Genomic DNA, 19,356 nt, shown 5'->3' with positions numbered 1-19,356 from the left:
AACGAACATTATGTCATCTGATCTTCAAACTGTAAAATCCCTAAGAAACGCAAGCTGTTATTAACAGGGAGCTGGGGCTCAGTAAATTAGGTAACCTGCCAAAGTCACACCACCCAAGGCACTCGAAAGACAGAGCCTGCACTGCCAGCCAGGAGTGTCTCCCTGCTGTCTCACCAGTCGTGACAAGGAGAGCAAAACGTCACTATTACAAACAAACAAAGCTGAGGCTTATCACAGCGAGAATTCAGCAATCAGTTAAAATGTGAAGAAATCGAAGGGGATTCTTTTTCTTGATTGTAATCAAACGTAATTCAGATGGGAGGTATATATGTGAGAAACAAAATTGAGGGAGTAACAAACTGGACTTTATGGACTGGAAAATAATAATTGGAATGTTCAGCACATACATCGAAACCCAAAGCACACACACACAAGAAAATGACAGTGCTCCTCCAACTTTTGTGTATCCAACAGTAATCCCTTTTAAAAGGCAGGGATTGCTTTCTGCTGACCTCAAAACCCTAACCCTAAACTGAGGTGTCCAGATATATACGGTCTTTGAACTTCTTTATAAAGCAGGATGCCTAGTGATTTTTCCCAGTACCTCAACATCCCAACAGACAATGTGCATGTGACCAGGATAAAAGCTACATGAACCAAAAAGTCTGGCTTCTTTAAGTGTAAGCACATCAGTTCTATACATGAATATATAATACGGTAAACGTAAAAAGTCTACATAGTTCAGTTGACTTCAGTCACTCAGTCGTGTCAGACTCTTTGTGACCCCACGGACTGCAGCTAGCCAGGCCTCCCTGTCCATCACCAAATCCCAGAGCATACTAAAACTCATGTCCAGCGTATCAATAATGCCATCCAACCATCTCATCCTCTGTCATCCCCTTCTCCTCCTGCCTTCAATCTTTCCCAGGATCAGGGTCTTTTCAAATGAGTCAGTTTTTCACATCACGTGGTCAAAATATTGGCTATTCAACTTCAGCATCAGTCCTTCCAATGAATATTCAGGACTGATTTCCTTTAGGATGGACTGGATGTATCTCCTTGCAGTCCAAAGGATCTCAAGAGTCTTCTCCAACACCAGAGTTAAAAACCATCAATTCTTTGGTGCTCAGCTTTCTTTATGGTCCAATTCTCAGATCCATACATGACTACTGGAAAAACCATAGCTTTGACTAGACAAACCTTTGTTGGCAACGTAATGTCTCTGCTTTTTAACAGACTGCCTAGGTTTGTCATAGCTTTTCTTCCAAGGAGCAAGTGTCCTTTAATTTAACGGTTGCAGCCATTATTTTCTTGGAGCCCAAGAAAATAAAGTCTGTCGCTGTTTCCATTGTTTCTCCATCTATTAGCCAAGAAGTGATGGGACTGGATGCCATGATCTTCGTTTTCTGGATGTTGAGTTTTAAGCCAACTTTTTCACTCTCCTCTCTCACTTTCATCAAGAGGCTTTTTAGTTCCTCTTCACTTTCTGCCATAAGGGTGGTGTCATCTGCGTATCTGAGGTTATTGTTATTTCTCCTGGCAATCTTGATTCCAGCTTGTGCTTCTTCCAGCCCAGCGTTTCTCATGATGTACTCTGCATATAAGTTAAATAAGCAGGGTGACCATATACATTCTCGGCGTAATCCTTTTCCAATTTGGAAGCAGTCTGTTCATGTCTGGTTCTAAATGTTTGTTCTTAACCATATAGATTTCTCAGGAGTCAGGTAAGGTGGTCTAGTAGTCCCATCATGTAAAGAATGTTCCACAGCTTGTTGTGATCCACACAGTCAAAGGCTTTAGCATAGTCAATAAAGAAAAAGTAGATGCTTTCCTGGAATTCTCTTGCTTTTTCTATAATACAACCCATGTTGGCAATTTGATCTCTGCTTCCTCTGCCTTTTCTAAATCGAGCTTGAACATCTGGAAGTTCTCAGTTCATGTACTGTTGAAGCATAGCTTGGAAAATTTTCAGCATTACTTTGCTAGTACGTTCAGATCAGATCAGATCAGTCACTCAGTCATGTCCGACTCTTTGTAATCCCATGAATCCCAGCACGCTAGGCCTCCCTGTCCATCACCAACTCCTGGAGTTCACTCAGACTCACGTCCATCGAGTCAGTGATGCCATCCAGCCATCTCATCCTCTGTCATCCCCTTCTCCTCCTGCCCCCAATCCCTTCCAGCATCAGAGTCTTTTCCAATGAGTCAACTCTTCACGTGAGGTGGCCAAAGGACTGCAGTTTCAGCTTTAGCATCATTCCTTCCAAAGAAATCCCAGAGCTGATCTCCTTCAGAATGGACTGGTTGTATCTCCTTGCAGTCCAAGGGACTCTCAAGAGTCTTCTCCAACACCACAGTTCAAAAGCATCAATTCTTCGGCACTCAGCCTTCTTCACAGTCCAACTCTCACATCCATACATGACCACAGGAAAAACCATAGCCTTGACTAGACAAACCTTTGTTGGCAAAGTAATGTCTCTGCGATGAGTGCAATTGTAAGGTAGTTTGAACATTCTTTGGCATTGCCTTTCTTTGAGATTGGGATGAAAACTTTCCTTTTCCAGTGTGGCCACTGCTGACTTTTCCAAATTTGTTGGCATATTGAGTGAAGCGCTTTCATGCCATCATCTTTTAGGATTTGAAATAGCTCAGCTGGAATTCCATCACCTCCACTAGCTTTGTTTGTAGTGATGCTTCCTAAGGCCCACTTGACTTAGCACTCAGATGTCTGGCTCTAGCTGAGTGATCACACCACTGTGGTTATCTGGGTCATGAAGATCTTTTTTGTATAGTTCTCCTGTGTATTCTTGCCACCTCCTCTTACTATCTTTTGCTTCTGTTAGGTCCATATCATTTCTGTCCTTTACTGTGCCCAGCTTTGCATGAAAAGTCCCCTTGGTGTTTCTAATTTTCTTGAAGAGATCTCTAGACTTTCCCATTCCATTGTCCTCTAATTTTTTGCACTGATCACTGAGGAAGGGTTTCATATCTCTACTTTGCTATTCTTTGGAATTCTGCATTCAGATGGGTATATCTTTCCTTTTCTCCTTTGCCTTCAGCTCCTCTTCCTTTCTCAGCTATCTGGTAGGCCTCCTCAGACAACCATTTTGCCTTTTTGCATTTCTTTATTCTTGGGGATGGTTTTAATCATCGCCTCCTATACAATGTCACAAACCACTGTCCATAGTTCTTCAGGCGCTCTGTCTATCAGATCTAATCCCTTGAATCTGTTTGTCATTTCCACTGTATAATCATAAGGGATTTGATCAGGTCATATCTGAATGGACTAGTGGTTTTCCCTACTTTCTCAATTTAAGTCTGAATTTTGCAATAAGGAGTTCATGATCTGAGCCACAGTCAGCTTGTGTTCTTGTTTTTGCTGACTGTATAGAGCTTCTCCATCTTCTGCTGAGAAAAATTTAATCAATCTGAATTCAGTATTGCCCATCTGATGATGTTCACGTGTAGAGTCGTCTCTTGGGTTGTTGGAAGAGTGTGTTGGCTATGACCAGTGTGTTGTCTTGGCAAATTTCTGTTAGTACTTCATTCTGTACTCCAAGGCCAAAATTGACTGTTAGTCCAGGTATCTCTTGACTTCCTACTTTTGCATTCCAGTCCCCTATCATGAAAAGGACATCTTTTTTGGTGTTGTTTCTAGAGGTCATCATAGAACCGTTCGACTTCAGCTTCTTTTGCATTATTGGTTGGTGCATAAACTTGGATTACTGTGTATTGAATGGTTTGCCTCGGATATAGAGAAGATTCTGTCATTTTTGAGATCGCACCCAAGTACTGCATTTCAGACTCTTGTTCACTATGAGGGCTACTCCATTTTTTCTATGGGATTCATCACCTACAACAGTAGATATAATGGTCACCTGAATTCTGTTCACCATTCTGGTCCATTATAGTTCTCTGATTTCTAAAATGTCGATGTTCACTCTTGCCATTTCCTGTTTGACCACTTCCAATTTGCCTTGATTCATGGACCTAGCACTCCAGGTTCCTGTGCAATATTGTTCTTACAGCATCGGACTTTACTTCCATCACCAGTCACATCCACAACTGGGCACTGTTTTCGGTTTGGCTCCAGCTCTTCATTCTTTCTGTACCTATTTCTCCACTCTTCTGCGGTTGCATATTGGGCACCTACCGACCTGGGGAGTTCATTTTTCAGTGGCCTTTCTTTTTGCCTTTTCATACTGTTCATGGGGTTCTCAAGGCAAGAATGTTGAAGTGGTTTGCATTCCCTTCTCCAGTGGACCACGTTTTGTGAGAACTCTCCACCATGACCCATCCATCTTGGGTGGCCCTACACGGCATGGTTCATATCATTGAGTTAGACAAGGCTGTGGTTCATGTCATCAGTTTGGTTAGTTTTCCCTAAGTGTGGTTTTCTTTCTGTCTGTTGTCTGATGGACAAGGATAAGAGGCTTGTGGAAGTTTCCTGATGGAAGGGAATGTTTGTTGGGGAATATCTACATAGTTAGATATGTCTAATTAAAACAGAAAAATATTATATTCTTCAAAATAAAATTTATTAGAAATTTTGTTTTTAAACATGCTACTTATAAGACGGCAAATAACAAAGGAATTCTAAGAAGTAAAAGCACTTAGATGTATCTGTCAAAGATGCAATGTTTAGCAATATAAATGAGGTATACGGTGAAATTCGCTCAAGGAGTTAAGAGTGTTGTTTCAATGTGCTACTAATTCTGGTTAAAGAAAGAAAGTAGCAAAAGACCTTTCAATGATAAAGAACCTAAGCATTATCAGGATAAGAGGTGAGAGTCTTGACAAAGAAACCATGTAATTTGAGCCTAAGGATGTAAAAGCAGTTTGAACAAAATTCTGTAACGTGAAGATGAGTGGGAAGTGGGACCAGGACAAACATATTCTTCAAAGTCACAGTGACCAATGAGAGAAACTAAGATTAGTCTTAACCTCTAACAACAAACACAAGCATGCTACAGCTGTTGGATAAAATAAAGACGGACAAAAGGGTTCTTTTAAGATCCGACAAAAATTCATCAGTTCATCCTGGAGAAGCATTTTATCCCTATTCATAACAGGTCCATTGGTAATGGCATATAACAATGAGTTTAAAACCAGACCAAAGTGGAAAGCAATCATTGTTATGGAATAGTACGTGACTGAAGGCACAAATTTTGGTGAAGTCTCATGCCTGGTGGGCCACCAATTCCCTCAGCCTACAGTGTGAGGTCTGACATTCCACCTAGTGCCTCCAATTTGAACTTTATTCCCCACATCAGTCTTACAGGAAATAAAAATCCATTACAGAGAGGTACTGACTCTCTACCCCTCCCCTTAACCCTCACCTCACCACAAGGGTTTGTATTAATAGGCCTCTAATTTTAAAAGTGAACATTTTAGGCTTTGAAACAGAACCAGACCTGCAAACATTTTTCTATCATGCACTCGTCAATGTAAACAGAAAATTATTCTATGAAGGGGTGAGGAAATGAAGAATGCTTTGTGATGATTCCCTCTAGTAAGTTATCAAAAATACCCTTAGAAATTACATTTGGACTTTTCTTACAAACTCTCTGACGAACAATGTAGTTAGAAATGGTATTAAAAATGAGAAAAATACAGGGTGTGGAGTAAGGCAGCCCTCCGTCTGACCCCGTGCATGGCAATTCTGAAGCAGCTCTGCTAAGGCATGGACTGTTATCCTCCGGCCCATAGTTTCCTCCAGGTAACATTCTGTACCTCACTAAAATGCTGTGCAGAAAGTGGGATGACACATGAAGAGCATCTAGGACAGGGTCCTAGCAACTCCATCAGTGGCAACTGTATTTGGCTGAAGATAATAAGAAAAATAAAGCTAAAACATTACAATGGAAGCTTACTCCCTAATTCTTGGTAGCTGATCAATAGTTCTAAACAGATACCATTCCCAATGAGCACACCGCCCACAACAGATTGCTAAAACAACAATAATAAATTGATTCCTAGTTGAGAATCCCCAACTAGAAAAGATTGGGGCAAAACTGCTGTCACAATGAACAGCTGTTTCTCAGAGGAAGCCACAAGATCATGAAAGCCTCCCTGTTAAAACAGACGAGAATACACGTTCCTTTGTTAACTAATGCAAAAAGGGTCTGAGAGAGGAAAAAGGAAGGAAGGAAGGAAGAGGCGAGGGAGAGAAGAAGGGAAGGACAGAGGGAGAGAGAAAGAAAAGAAGCTGAACAGCTCTTCCTATACACATTAGATGGGAGATTCTAGTAACACTGGGAAGACTCCCTGGACTAGCATCTCCATTTGGTCACCTGTTAGCTGTGTAACAATGGGCAAGTCACTATCTCTCTAAGCCTCAGTTTCCTCATCTGTAAAATGGGAATAATCACAGTACACATACCACATCTATTTGTTGTTATAAGGATTAAATGATAGAATAGCACCTGGCATTTGACTGACAGTAGATGTGTTAGCTATGAGAGAATGTCACCCACTGTAGTTGGGGGCATCTGATACTAGATGAAGAAAAGTCTCAGCAGAGATCAGAAAGGTGAGCACAATAAACAAGCCAGGCAAAATATGGAGGGAGTGCACCGGGCACTGGGAAAAATAAGCAGAATGGCCTGAACTCCAGAGCAAACACTCCACAGAAAGCTGCTGTAGTAGAGGGCAGGTGTAGAATGAGTGCTCCAACTTCTTATGTGCAATACCAGACAGATCTCTACTTTCTGGAGAATTTCCTGCTCATTCATGACCTGGGTCACTAATGCCTGTGAATGATGTAACAATGTGAACATATTTTAACATATTCAGCATTTTAACAATGTAAACATATCTTAATAGAAACTTAAAGAGAAAATATGTCTTTGTCTAGTGTATTTTTAAAAAATTTTATATTGCAAGATATTTGCTTCCTAATATTGTACTGGTTTCTGCCATACATCAACATGAATCAGCCTTCCCTCCCGAACCCCCTCCGCCACCTCCCACCCCAGACCGCCCCGCTAGTCGCCACCGAGCACTGGGCTGAGCTCTCCGTGTCACACGGCAAATTCCCACTGGGTATTTCTTTTACATATGGTAGTGTACGTGTTTCCATGCTCCTCTCTGAATTCGTCCCACCCTCTCCTTCCCCCACTGGGTCCACAAGACTGTTCTTTGTGTCTGTGTCTCCACTGCGGCCCAGAACATAGGCTCATCAGGATCATCTTTCTAGATTCTATACACATCCATTAATATACAAGCAGCTCAATACCAGAAAAACAAACAACCCGATAAAAAAATGGGCAGAAGACCTAAACAGACATTTCTCCAAAGACATATGGCCACAAAACACAAGAAATGATGCTCAACATTGCTTATTATTAGAGAAATGCAAATCAAAGTTACAATGAAGTATCACCTCACACTAGTCAGAATTGCCATCATTTAAAATTCTATGAACAATAAATGCTGGAGAGGATATGGAGAAAAGGGAACCCTCTTGCACTGTTGGTGAGAATGTAAATTTACACAGCCACTATGGAGAACAGTATGTATATTCCTTAAAAAACAAGGACTATGACCCAGGAACCCCATTACCATATGACCCAGCAATCCCACTGCTAAGTCACTTCAGTCGTGTCTGACTCTGTGGGACCCCATAGACCTAAGCACCCCACCAGGCTCCCCCGTCCCTGGGATTCTCCAGGCAAGAACACTGGAGTGGGTTGTCATTTCCTTCTCCAATGCATGAAAGTGAAAAGTGAAAGCGAAGTCGCTCAGTTGTGTCCGATCTTTAGCATGGACTGCAGCCTACCAAGCTCCTCCGTCCATGAGTTTTCCAGGCAAAAGTACTGGAGTGGGGTGCCATTGCCTTCTCCAAGCAATCCCACTACTGGGCATATACTCTGAGAAAACCACACCTGAAGGAGACACATGTACTTCAATACTCCAATGTTCACTGCAGCACTTTTTACAACAGCTAGGAAATGGAAGCAGCCTAGATGTCTATTGTATTAATGTGACTTTCCAGAACAACCTTCAACATATGAAAGTTCCACATCTATCCCTAATATTTTCATACTAACTCACTGAAATTAGCATAGTTTCTGAAGTTGAATAGTATGGAATTAAACAGCAACCTAAGAGATCAGAAGACAATGACAAACAGACATTTATTTCTCAGTAATTTCTATTAGTCTTGACACTGTGGTCTTTCTAAACGTCTACTGTACAGCACTTTTCTCCCAATTAAAAAAAAAAAAAAAAAAAGGACACAATCTCTAAAATTCAAGGACTATAACCATAAAAAAAGGAAGAAAAAATCTGTCTGCAAAATTGTACTTCCCTTATAGTCTTCTTTATGCTTAATTTTATTCTAAAGAAAATTCCCTCTCCAAATTATTTATTCAAATACAGTATTTTATACTTAGCTCTAATGATTTTAATTTAGTACAACATGAATATGAGCGAGTGTGTGCATGTCTGTGTATGTAGGAAGTGTGTGGTAGCAGGTACTTCCAGGAGCCATGTGAACTCTGAAACAAACTATAGCTCTCACCTTATCACCCTCCACCTTGAACCTTTCTCCACTCAAACACTTTTCCCTCTGCCCACCGCCTACTAAGGATGCTAAGTTACCCACAGAAATCCTACCAGATCTAAGGCAGATGTGGAATTAGATGTGATTCAAAACCATACAATATGGACTTGGTCTCTTTCTTCATTTGCTCAAGTGGGGAACAGAAACAGCAAAAGGATGCAGAGTTATCAGGAAGACTGGCTGATACGTGTAAGGCATTTGGAAAACTATCTTGTTCATAGAAAATATTCAGTATCTGATGGGTATTATTATTTTGTAATTTTATGTCATGGATCCTCAAGACCACCCTTAGGTTTGATAATTTGTTGGAAGGAGCCACAGAACTCAGAAACTTTGTTATACTCGCTGTTACAGCTTCTTACAGGGAAAAGATACAGAGTAAAATCAGAGTTGTCTTCTCCCAGTAGAGTTTCATTATTCCAGCAAGGACACGTCACAACACATGTGATATGATGTACTGCCAAGAAGGGAAGTTCAACCAAGCCTTGATACCAAGAGTTATTGAGGAGGTCAGTCATGCAGACCAGAATGTAGACCACCACCACCATGAATGACCTTGGCCCCTCAGTCTTCAACACCACACAAAGGATGAGGCGACACAGTGTGGCCCCAGGCCCCAGGTGAACAAAAACAAGTGTTCATAATAAACCACATTTTTTTGCATAACTATCTAGCTTGGCCCAAGGTCCCGGGTATACAAAAACTACTTTATTGGGCAGGATATTCCAAGAGTTTACAGTTGTTCTCCCCAGAGCCAGCCAAGGACCAGCAATTTCTTTGAAATGTGCAGGGTTTGAGTACCTCAAGTTTACTGAGTTAACCCGTCACGGCATAATAATTAAGCAACTACCATGTACCAAGAGCTGTGATACTTAATACTTATCTCATTTAGTATTTAAATACTACCCTCAGAGAAGAATTAACATTTCCTTTTACAAATATGGAAACTGAGGCTCAAAAATGTTATAAGTATTTATAGTCATATAACTAGTGTGGAATCCAAACCCTGTTCTCTCAAACTGTAAAGCCTTTGCTATTTCTACTAAACCATGTTGACTCATAAAACATAAAAATTAAAGTAGCATATTATGCAGTACATCACACATATGGGCACATAAGTATATCTAATAGTCAAAGTTTTTTCTGCTAGTGAAAAAATAATTTTGAAAAACACTGTGAATTTATGGAGGAAGTAAACTAGACTTGTGAACCAATTTTCATTTAAAATATTGACTTTTTATTGAAAGGCTATCTAGTCATAATCAGGTGATTATAACTAAGTCCAATAAATTCAGCAATAAAGCTTTCCTGAAATTAAAAATAAATTCAACCTTCTTTAAATTCAATCTTTTTTTTTCTTTATACCTCAAAAGTTTTTAATCCCCAAAAACATTTGCTGAAACACAAAAGTGACTCACCCATCTATTACGAACAATGTAATTTTTCATCGTAGAAATGAAAATGTATCACCAGTTTCCCTAGGGAGACAACAATGCTTGCTCACTTTAATATGTGTGTGGGTTTTTTCCCCCATTTAATCAGCTAATACTTTTCAAAAGATCTTTTTAATGCCTAAATGAAAGGATTCCACATCAGAGACCTGACCTCCCTATTAAAGCATCTAAAGGAAACCCTAGGAACTTAAAATCCATTCAAAGGCAAATCGCAGGTAGCTTATTGTACAATGCATTAAGAAAAGAAAAGGGAAAAAAAAGCTTCATAAAAACCGTACAGAATTTGGTGAAATTATACCACAAAAATAAAAATTTATCTTAAGCATAAAGAAACAAATTCAGAGTCAAAAACTTATTATAAAAGTGCTTTGTAATCAGCCAGGAGGGGAGTCTTTATGAAAAACTTCAGAATTTGTCACTTTTTCAATCAAAATTTCTGATTACAACTTAATGTTGGGAAGGCCCAAAAAAGAACAAAACACACATTTTTCAATAGATTTAAAAATCTAAAATTTTTACAGCTAAATTTCAACATCTGAAAACGTAAGTTTTACTACAGACAACAGGAGTAGAATGAATTACTAAACAGTAAATGAAGTAATATAGATATGAATACTTTTTAAAAACAAATTAAGATTTTTAACATACCATAAACATGTTTCTGAAGTTATTCAAATCAGTCAAGAAGTCTTCTACGGACACCTTCTTCACGTCGATGGCATAGTACGCCATTATATTCTGGTATAACTTGTCCATGTTTCCATGTAATTTTGAAAGTTTCTCATATTGTTCTTTTGCACTGATAACAAAGCTGTATATTATAGTTAAGGTACTCTGAAATTTACAAAAAAATGTTTTAGGGAAAAAGAAATCCTTAAGTAATATGTTTTAATTGTTAGCCATTATTACACATCTCCAAAATGCCAAAACTATTAGAGTTAACCATTCTTACAATTCAATCCATACTGTACAGTGATGAAATCTTCACTGTGATTCCTAATTAACAGTGGTAAAACAATCAGAAAAGTTAAATATTTAACATTTTGCTTTTACGATTGGGTTCAAGGATATTTTTCTTCTAATTTGCCTATCTTATCAGACCCCATAATATGATTTAAAATCATAGTTCAGTAGTTTCAATAATATTCAAATGTCTCTTTATACTTTCTAAAAATCTAGATCAAAATAGTACTAGCGGGCAATGCATTTATATCTAGTATCATTTTTAATCCTTGAATGAACAAGATTCTGTACCTAAAATCAAAAAATCGTAAGCAATTCTAATAATACATACATGTATCTCCATATACTGTCTTGTGAAACAACCATATTTGTGAAATGCTATAGGTGAAGTGAATTTATGTAAATAGAAATCACATTTCAAATGCATTCAGAAATTATCATTACATGGAACTTTTGCTGATTCATTTGTAATGTACAGTAAGCATCCCTTTATTTACCTACCAAGTTCAGAAATCAATGTTGGTTCATTTATTCAATCTATGAACTAAAATTTATGTCCCAAATACAGACTACATCCACACAGATCATTTATATAGCCTTAGTGAAGTCACTCAGTCATGTCCGACTCTTTGTGACCCCATGGACTGTAGCCTATCAGGCTCTTCCATCCATGGGATTTTCCAGGCAAGAGTACTGGAGTGAGTTGCCATTTCCTTCTCCAGGAGATCTTCCCTGACCCAGGAACTGAACCCGGGTCTCCCACATTGTGGGCAGATGCTTTACCATCTGAGCTGCCTTAACTCTCATTTAAAAGAGGAATCATTTTCTGCCTTTGCTTGTCCAAACCTATCATTCTAAGCTTAGTTCAATTCTTCCTCTTCCATGAAGCCCCCTTGTCTAATCTCTGCGGCTAAGAGTGATTACTTGTTCCACTGAGTACACAGCACTTGCAGTCCACTGTACTCTGTGCAATGAAGTTCTTTGTCCTTCTAGTTCAATCCCTTAGACGTGCTTTGTTCTTGCTTCCCTGGTGGCTCAGATGGTAAAGCGTCTGCCTGCAATGTGGGAGACCCAGTTCAATCCCTGTGTTAGGAAGATCCCCTCAAGAAGGACATGGCAACCCGTTCCAGTATTCTTGCCTGGAAAATCCTATAGACGGAGGAGCCTGGCAGGCTACAGTCCATGGGGTCACAAAGACTCAGACACGACTAAGCAACTTGCCACATTTGGGGGGCTAATCACCTGTGACTGTCTGCCCTTTCTCTAGATGTTGTATTAAGTCAAATCATTTGCAACTGTATTGGTGGCGATGACTAATTTCACTCTACTGTCATCACTCTTAAATTGTGGTAGGAAAAATAAGAAGTCTCAAAAGTCTGATGTGAGAGGATATATAGATATATATATATGACTAATTCAAAGCTGTATGGAAGAAATCAACGCAACATTGTAAAGCAATTTTCCTCCAATTACAAAATAAATTTTTTAAAAGCCTAATATAAATCATGGAACTCTCTTCATAAAATCGTGCATATATACATTCATACACAAACACATACAATTTGGATGTAATGTTATGAGCTAACAGAGTTCCTAAAAAGTAGTTGCCCTGGACAACAGGTTGTACTACATGGTGGGTATTCCTAATTGTATGTTCTACAGGTACTCATATTTTGCCTCAACATGACTTATAAGGCTTTCAGGTTTTTGTTTATTTATTTGTAATTGTAGGATAACTGTTTTATAATATTGAGTTTGTTTCTGCCATACACCAACATGAATCACTCCACAAATACTAATAATTTTTTTCTAATACCTAGGAATATGCCCATTCACAGGAATCAGATCAGATCAGATCAGTCACTCCGTCGTGTCCGACTCTTTGCGATCTCATGAACTGCAACACGCCAGGCCTCCCTGTCCATCACCAACTCCCGGAGTTCACTGAGACTCACGTCCATCGAGTCAGTGATGCCATCCAGCCATCTCATCCTCTGTCGTCCCCTTCTCCTCCTGCCCCCAATCCCTCCCAGTATCAGACTCTTTTCCAATAAGTCAACTCTTCGCATGAGGTGGCCAAAGGACTGCAGTTTCAGCTTTAGCATCATTCCTTCCAAAGAAATCCCAGGGCTGATCTCCAGAATGGACTGGTTGGATCTCCTTGCAGTCCAAGGGACTCTCAAGAGTCTTCTCCAACACCACAGTTCAAAAGCATCAATTCTTCGGTGCTCAGCCTTCTTTCACAGGAATAGGCTTGGTAAATAAGTTAAAATAAAGCCCTATTATTCAATAACACTTCTTAGATTTTCAGGTAAGAATCAAGAGTTAATAAAATGTCAGAAATATGCCCGGACATACTTAATAAAAATAGCAAAATTCCATTAAATGATATGATGTGAAAGAGGATCAAGAGCCAAAACCATGGAAATTACATGGTCTTTTTCAAACAGCTAGAGTTTTAAATATTCTTATCATTGTTATCTGACGGAGGAGCCTGGTGGGCTGCAGTCCTTGGGGTTGCTAAGAGTCAGACATGACTGAGCGATTTCACTTTCACTTTTTACTTTAATGCATTGGAGAAGGAAATGGCAACCCACTCCAGTGTTCTTGCCTGGACAATCCCAGGGACAGGGGAGCCTGGTGGGCTGCTGTCTATGGGGTCACACAGAGTCCGACACGACTGAAGTGACTTAGCAGCAGCGGCGGCGGCAGCATCATTGTTATCTGTATAACAATTTGCTCCCAAAGGAAATGAAGTACAACTTTAAATAGTGGAATTACTGACAAAAAATGCTAAGATTGTGATTGAATTGCAATGATGTTGGAAATAGCCAAATAAATTCTCAGAAGTATAAATGACTATCTGATAGAATGGAATAAAGGGCCACTTTAATGAGGCTAGTGATGGGTACTATCTCATTAAGAGATAGCAGAACCTTCAGATTAAAAAAAAAAAATCATCATCATTTGAAAGAAAAAGCAAACACAGGTGTTCTCATGCCAATTGTTGAACTTCAGTTAGAAATTAATGCCCATAATTGTAGTAGTAACAAGGCTTTATTTTTTCCCCAGCACAAGTCCTATATTTATAAAAAGCTTTACAGAAAGGCAGGCTATTCAACAAAAGTTTGATAAAATTCATTACAGAAACATTGATATATATCCAATTACATGACACTTTTGTGAAATCTATTTTCTTTTCCTTTATCAAGACTAAGGCAATATTCTGATGAACTTCTACTTGACCCAGTGGAATTTCCCCATTTGAAAGGTACAAGAGAACCAGATCTGTGTTCACACACGCTGGACAACATATGTTTAGTTTTGGCCAACTGAGTAGTCAGACTGAGATTTGGGATTTAAACAAATTCTGTTCATTCGCAAGCAATACAGCACAAGTAGATTCTACTGTTATTGGCATATCATTGCACCTCCCCACCTAAGACACCTTTTACTTCCATTAATCACGTTACAAGGATCAGCTTCAACCGGTGCTACACATCTAACACCTTTAAAAGATCTTCTCAATGACCCGGGACCCAGACGGCCAGGCAGTCAGCTAATCTACAAGTATTCACGAAGCCCCACTGAGAACATCTCTTCTAGACACAATGGAAAACCCTGGCTAACAAGGTAGCAAAGTCCCCATTTCCATGAAACGTGCATTCTAGAGAGTGGTGACAGACAGTAAATAGATGAATGAGATATTCAGACAAGAATAGGGTGATAAAACAAACGTTTGTTCGTGATATTGTACAGGGCGACAGAGCCTAACTTATGCAGAGTAGTGAGGGAACTCCTGGCTGAGAAAGTGACAGTGACCGGTGCATGCCTGTCAAGCCCAACACGGTGAATGTACCAAGACCTCTGCGAAGGAAGAGATCACTGTAGACCTGAGGCTGTACAGAGGATGAAGAGCAGCATATTTTAACCCAAGTCTTTAAAGTTTGTTGACAATGTGTTAAATGGAAAACAAGTGAGGGAAAGCAAGGGGAAAAAAAGGAGGAAAGACTAATTTAAGAGAAAAAATCTGCTCTTACAAGTCACTCGATTACCTAACTCCCCACTCTTGCAAGTGGACCGTGTATTGTGCAAGTTTACATTTCCCTCAGTCCACACTTCCATTTTACTTCCTAATCACACTTAAATTAAATTAAAATGTACCAAGTTGCGTTACCAGAAAACTTCTGTGCTTCATGCAGTGTGAAATATAGATACAAGTAATACGCAAGTCTTCCTCTCAAGGAATTTATTGGGACAGTTTTAGCATCTACCTAGTAATTTCTGGAGTGTCCAAAATATTGTTATACAGCGGGATAGCAAAAAGGAAAATGTGAAAATAAACTGTGATCACAAAGAAGAAATTTGAGGACTAAAAAATTGAAAAGTGACAAATAACTTGTCATGTAAGTTCTATGGCAAATACAAAAATATCAAGTAAAATGATTTTTTCTACGAGACTTGGGAGACAGTGGGACATGGAGAAAAGAGAAATGCAAAGGCCTGTGTAAGGAGAATTCTGAGGGTGATGTGCTAGGATCTATTTGTTATTTTTCCTCAAGATATATTCCAGAATGTAAAGGTCAAAAGAAAGGAATAAGCATCGCATGACACTAATCCTGGCATTTTCCCAGTTTCTCATGGACAAAGAATTTTAAAAGTATGTACACCTAACAATACTGGTGACCCTACCACAAATCACATAACAAATATTTCAGGCAAATACTTACAGTGAAATTACTCTAATTACACTTCTCACCAGACTTATTAGCAACTGAAAAGTAGGGTAATTATTACTAAAAAGTTAATGTGATAATGAAATAACTGTGTATGCCTTTTAAAGAATATAATTTTGTATTTTTTAATATTAAGATGTGCATGTAAAGAAAACAAGTACTGCTAGAATAAAAATACAATATACTATAATTGAGTGCTACTCATGAAATTTCATGAAATTACAATAAAATTGTATCACTATAATATAAAACAATTAACAAATTATTTAATAGTTCAGTAAATCATGATTGTTCAATCTAGATATCTATTTGCATAAATGAACCATTAATAACTTTGATAACACATTTCTTTCAGAATTAACTGATGAACCAAACGTTTGATATGTCTTTCAACTAATAAGCACTAATACCTAAAACATAAACAAACTGCCAGAGTTAACAACCCCAACTTTAGTTAAACACAGGTTTATTTATTGTGCATTTAGTCCCCAAATTCTTCCATTTTCTAAGATGTAAGAAGCTCACAATTTTCCATTTTAATAAAATCTGTATAAATGTATTTAATATTCAAAATCTGACTTGTTGTCAGTCCTAATTAAAGTAAACAAAGCTTTGCAATGAATGAATTTAATTACTTAGAAACTAGTATGTTTAAAATGAAAAGCAAACGAGTGCAATCTAATCTCAGCAAAGAATATTTATGATTACAAGCTTTGTCAATAGCAAAGTGCACCAACTGTTCATATATCTGACTTCCAAGAGATACATGAATGCTAATCAGTTCATTAGAGGCATCTAGGTTGTGATATTTAGCGACAGGATGTAGGAGCTTTCTTGTCCATGGAGTATAATTGTACTCAGAATGAAAAATTGTTTCCAACAAAGCTTCATCCTTCCTGTTTCTGATTTCCTGCTGGCTGCTTTTTATGAGCTGCATACCTTTCAATAAGCCAACATCATTCAGCTTCTGTGTCATATGAACACAAATATGGATAGGTCCTGAATTGTCTGCTGAGCAGGATTCTACTAACCTTATTCTAATCTCAAGAATTTATTTCAGGTCCTATGTTCCAGATAACTGAGATTCATAATTAGTACATGCACAATGTGTTACTGGAAATTGTATGCAAGCAAAACCTTTTCAAAAATGCTTCCTATCTATAGGGAACAATAAAAAGTGCCTCAATGAACAGTTCTTAATGATCACAATATTGTCACATATGAATATTGTAACATCATAAAATGGTGGGTGGGGGGAGTTAAGAATGATGCAACATGTAATTCTAGAATAATAAATAAGGCTTAACCATACTTTGCCAAAGGAGAAGGTGTGGCAAACACCTTGGATAAACACAGATTTCATCTTCAGTTTTCAAAACATAACCTTCTCAAATGTAGTGATAAAGATATCCTGCCTAATAAAAGAAGAAACTGTGTCGATAGGAAACATATGAAAGGAAACAAACACATTAGCCTGAATTGATTATTGCTCGAGTGAATTTTTATGATATTTCCCAAAAGAGATGGTGCAGAAAGCTAAAATTGAACTAATTCACAATTAAGCTGAAAGTATACAGGACAATAAAGTCTATGACAAGCCAAATAATAATTTTGTGATTTGCCAAATCTCAGGGAAGAAGAAATGAAAAGAGGAAAAGTAGTTATTTTAAGTATCTCAGTTTAACATAAAATATTAGGAGTATCTACTTATAAGTGCTTGTTTAGAAGTGGGTTATCCTTTCACATGGAATTCTGAAGCCCATATGGGATTTTAAAAATGTACAGTTGTAATATTTTATTATAAGACAAAAGATATGTCTCTAATTTCACAGAATGGTTTGGAAAGCAACTCAACATTAGTTTCTGGAAATAAAAAAAAAAAGTTTATTACTTCAATTACTCATTACAGATGAGTTCACTGACAAAGTGGGGCTTCCCTGATAGCTCAGTTGGTAAAGAATCTGTCTGCAATGCAGGAGACCCAGGTTTGATTCCTGGGTCGGGAAGATGCCCTGGAGAAGGGATAGGCTACCCACTCCAGTATTCTTGGGCTTCCCTTGTGGCTCAAGTGGTAAAGAATCCGCCTACAATGCGGGAGACCTGGGTTTGATTCCTGGGTTTGAAAGAACCCCTGGAGAAGGGAAAGGCTGCCCACTCCAGTGTATAGTCCATGGGGTAGCAAAGAGTCAGACATGACTGAGCGACTTTCACTTCCCACTGACAAAGTTAGTGCAACCAAAGATAATGAAATTCAAAGAACCTTAAATTAAGCAGGACACTCCTAATGTTATTAGTTTTTATGTATATATGCATATCTACAGACATACATACACACATGTATTGGTCCATTTAACTTGGGTCAGGAAAATACCTATACCAGTAAGACTGTGTAAGTTCAGTTTTGCTTTTTGGAACAGTGTAGTATTTCTAAAGGAAATTTTAAAGTTTCTCGAATATGCGTTAATTTTTGATATGTAAAAATTCATTGTTGAAATTAAGCTGACAGGCACACCAGTTTATAAAGTCTTCTTCTGCTTCAAAAGTATTGGTCCATTTCAAAAGTATCTATATCACAGCATGATATTAAATTCAAACTTCCTCAAATTGAGTCTTTCTATCCTTTCAATTTACCATGAACATCAGAAGGAAATAGGGCATATGGAAGAAAAATGAGGAGAGAATGTATTAGATTAATAAAAAGGAAAAAAAGGAATAAAATTAACAGAATAAATCTCTGTATTATTCACTACAGGCAAAACCCTTGATAAATTTCCTTGCAAGAAGGTAAAGGATAAATTTTCTGTAATTGGGCATTATACAGTGATTTCTGGTTATGCAAGTACACTTAAAAGGTTAAGTAAATTGTATTCCTAATTGACTAGTCATTTAAAGTTATTTAGATATCAAAGGATATGGACATCTTTGTCACAAACTTATCATGCAAGTCTTCAGGAGGGGGAAAGATTTTCAAATCTTTCTCAAGCTGTTGAAGTTGTCTTCCCATCTGCTTCAAGTTCTTTTCCAGGGTTTCTACAGAAACTAAAAGAGAGAATATTATATGCCTTAAAAGGACAAAATCATAATATAAAAAAGTAAAATATTCTAGAAACAAAACACATGAAAAACCTTACAATAACAATGAAAAATCCACAAAAATAAAGGAAAGGCGAATTTCAGTTAAAGTTTTAAAAACCTTTTAAATTTTAAATCCAGAAATGAAGAAAACAAAAGATTTTTAAAAACAGGAAAATTTTGGTAAAGCTCACATACACAAACCACATTTAAGAAATATCTTTTGTTGAAAATCAAAGTCCTTGACCTGCATAAACAATACAAAATAATCAGTCAATTAAGAAAAAGACGGCATAGATCAGTCTTATGGACTTCTGTGGGAGAGGGAGAGGGTGGGGGGATTTGGGATAACGGCATTGAAACATGTATAATATCATGTATGAAACGAGTCGCCAGTCCAGGTTTGATGCAGGATACTGGATGCTTGGGGCTGGTGCACTGGGACAACCCAGAAGGAGGGTATGGGGAGGGAGGAGGGAGGAGGGTTCAGGAGGGGAACACAGGTATACCTGTGGTGGATTCATTTTGATATTTGGCAAAACTAATACAATATTGTAAAGTTTAA

General features: G+C 38.1%; 1 protein-coding gene across 1 annotated transcript in view; it reads right to left on the bottom strand.

Moving 5' to 3' along the window:
* DIAPH3 (diaphanous related formin 3) overlaps positions 1-19,356 on the bottom strand; it is a 561,965-nt gene that overhangs the window by 197,757 nt on the left and 344,852 nt on the right. The window contains 2 exon segments of the mRNA XM_070380219.1: positions 10,669-10,834; positions 18,635-18,758. Of these exon segments, the coding sequence (XP_070236320.1) occupies positions 10,669-10,834; positions 18,635-18,758 (290 nt within the window).

Source organism: Bos mutus, chromosome 12, assembly GCF_027580195.1.
Source record: "Bos mutus isolate GX-2022 chromosome 12, NWIPB_WYAK_1.1, whole genome shotgun sequence".
NCBI lineage: Eukaryota > Metazoa > Chordata > Mammalia > Artiodactyla > Bovidae > Bos > Bos mutus.
Note: the sequence above shows the minus strand (reverse complement) of the source record. Positions and strands in the feature narration are given on the sequence as shown.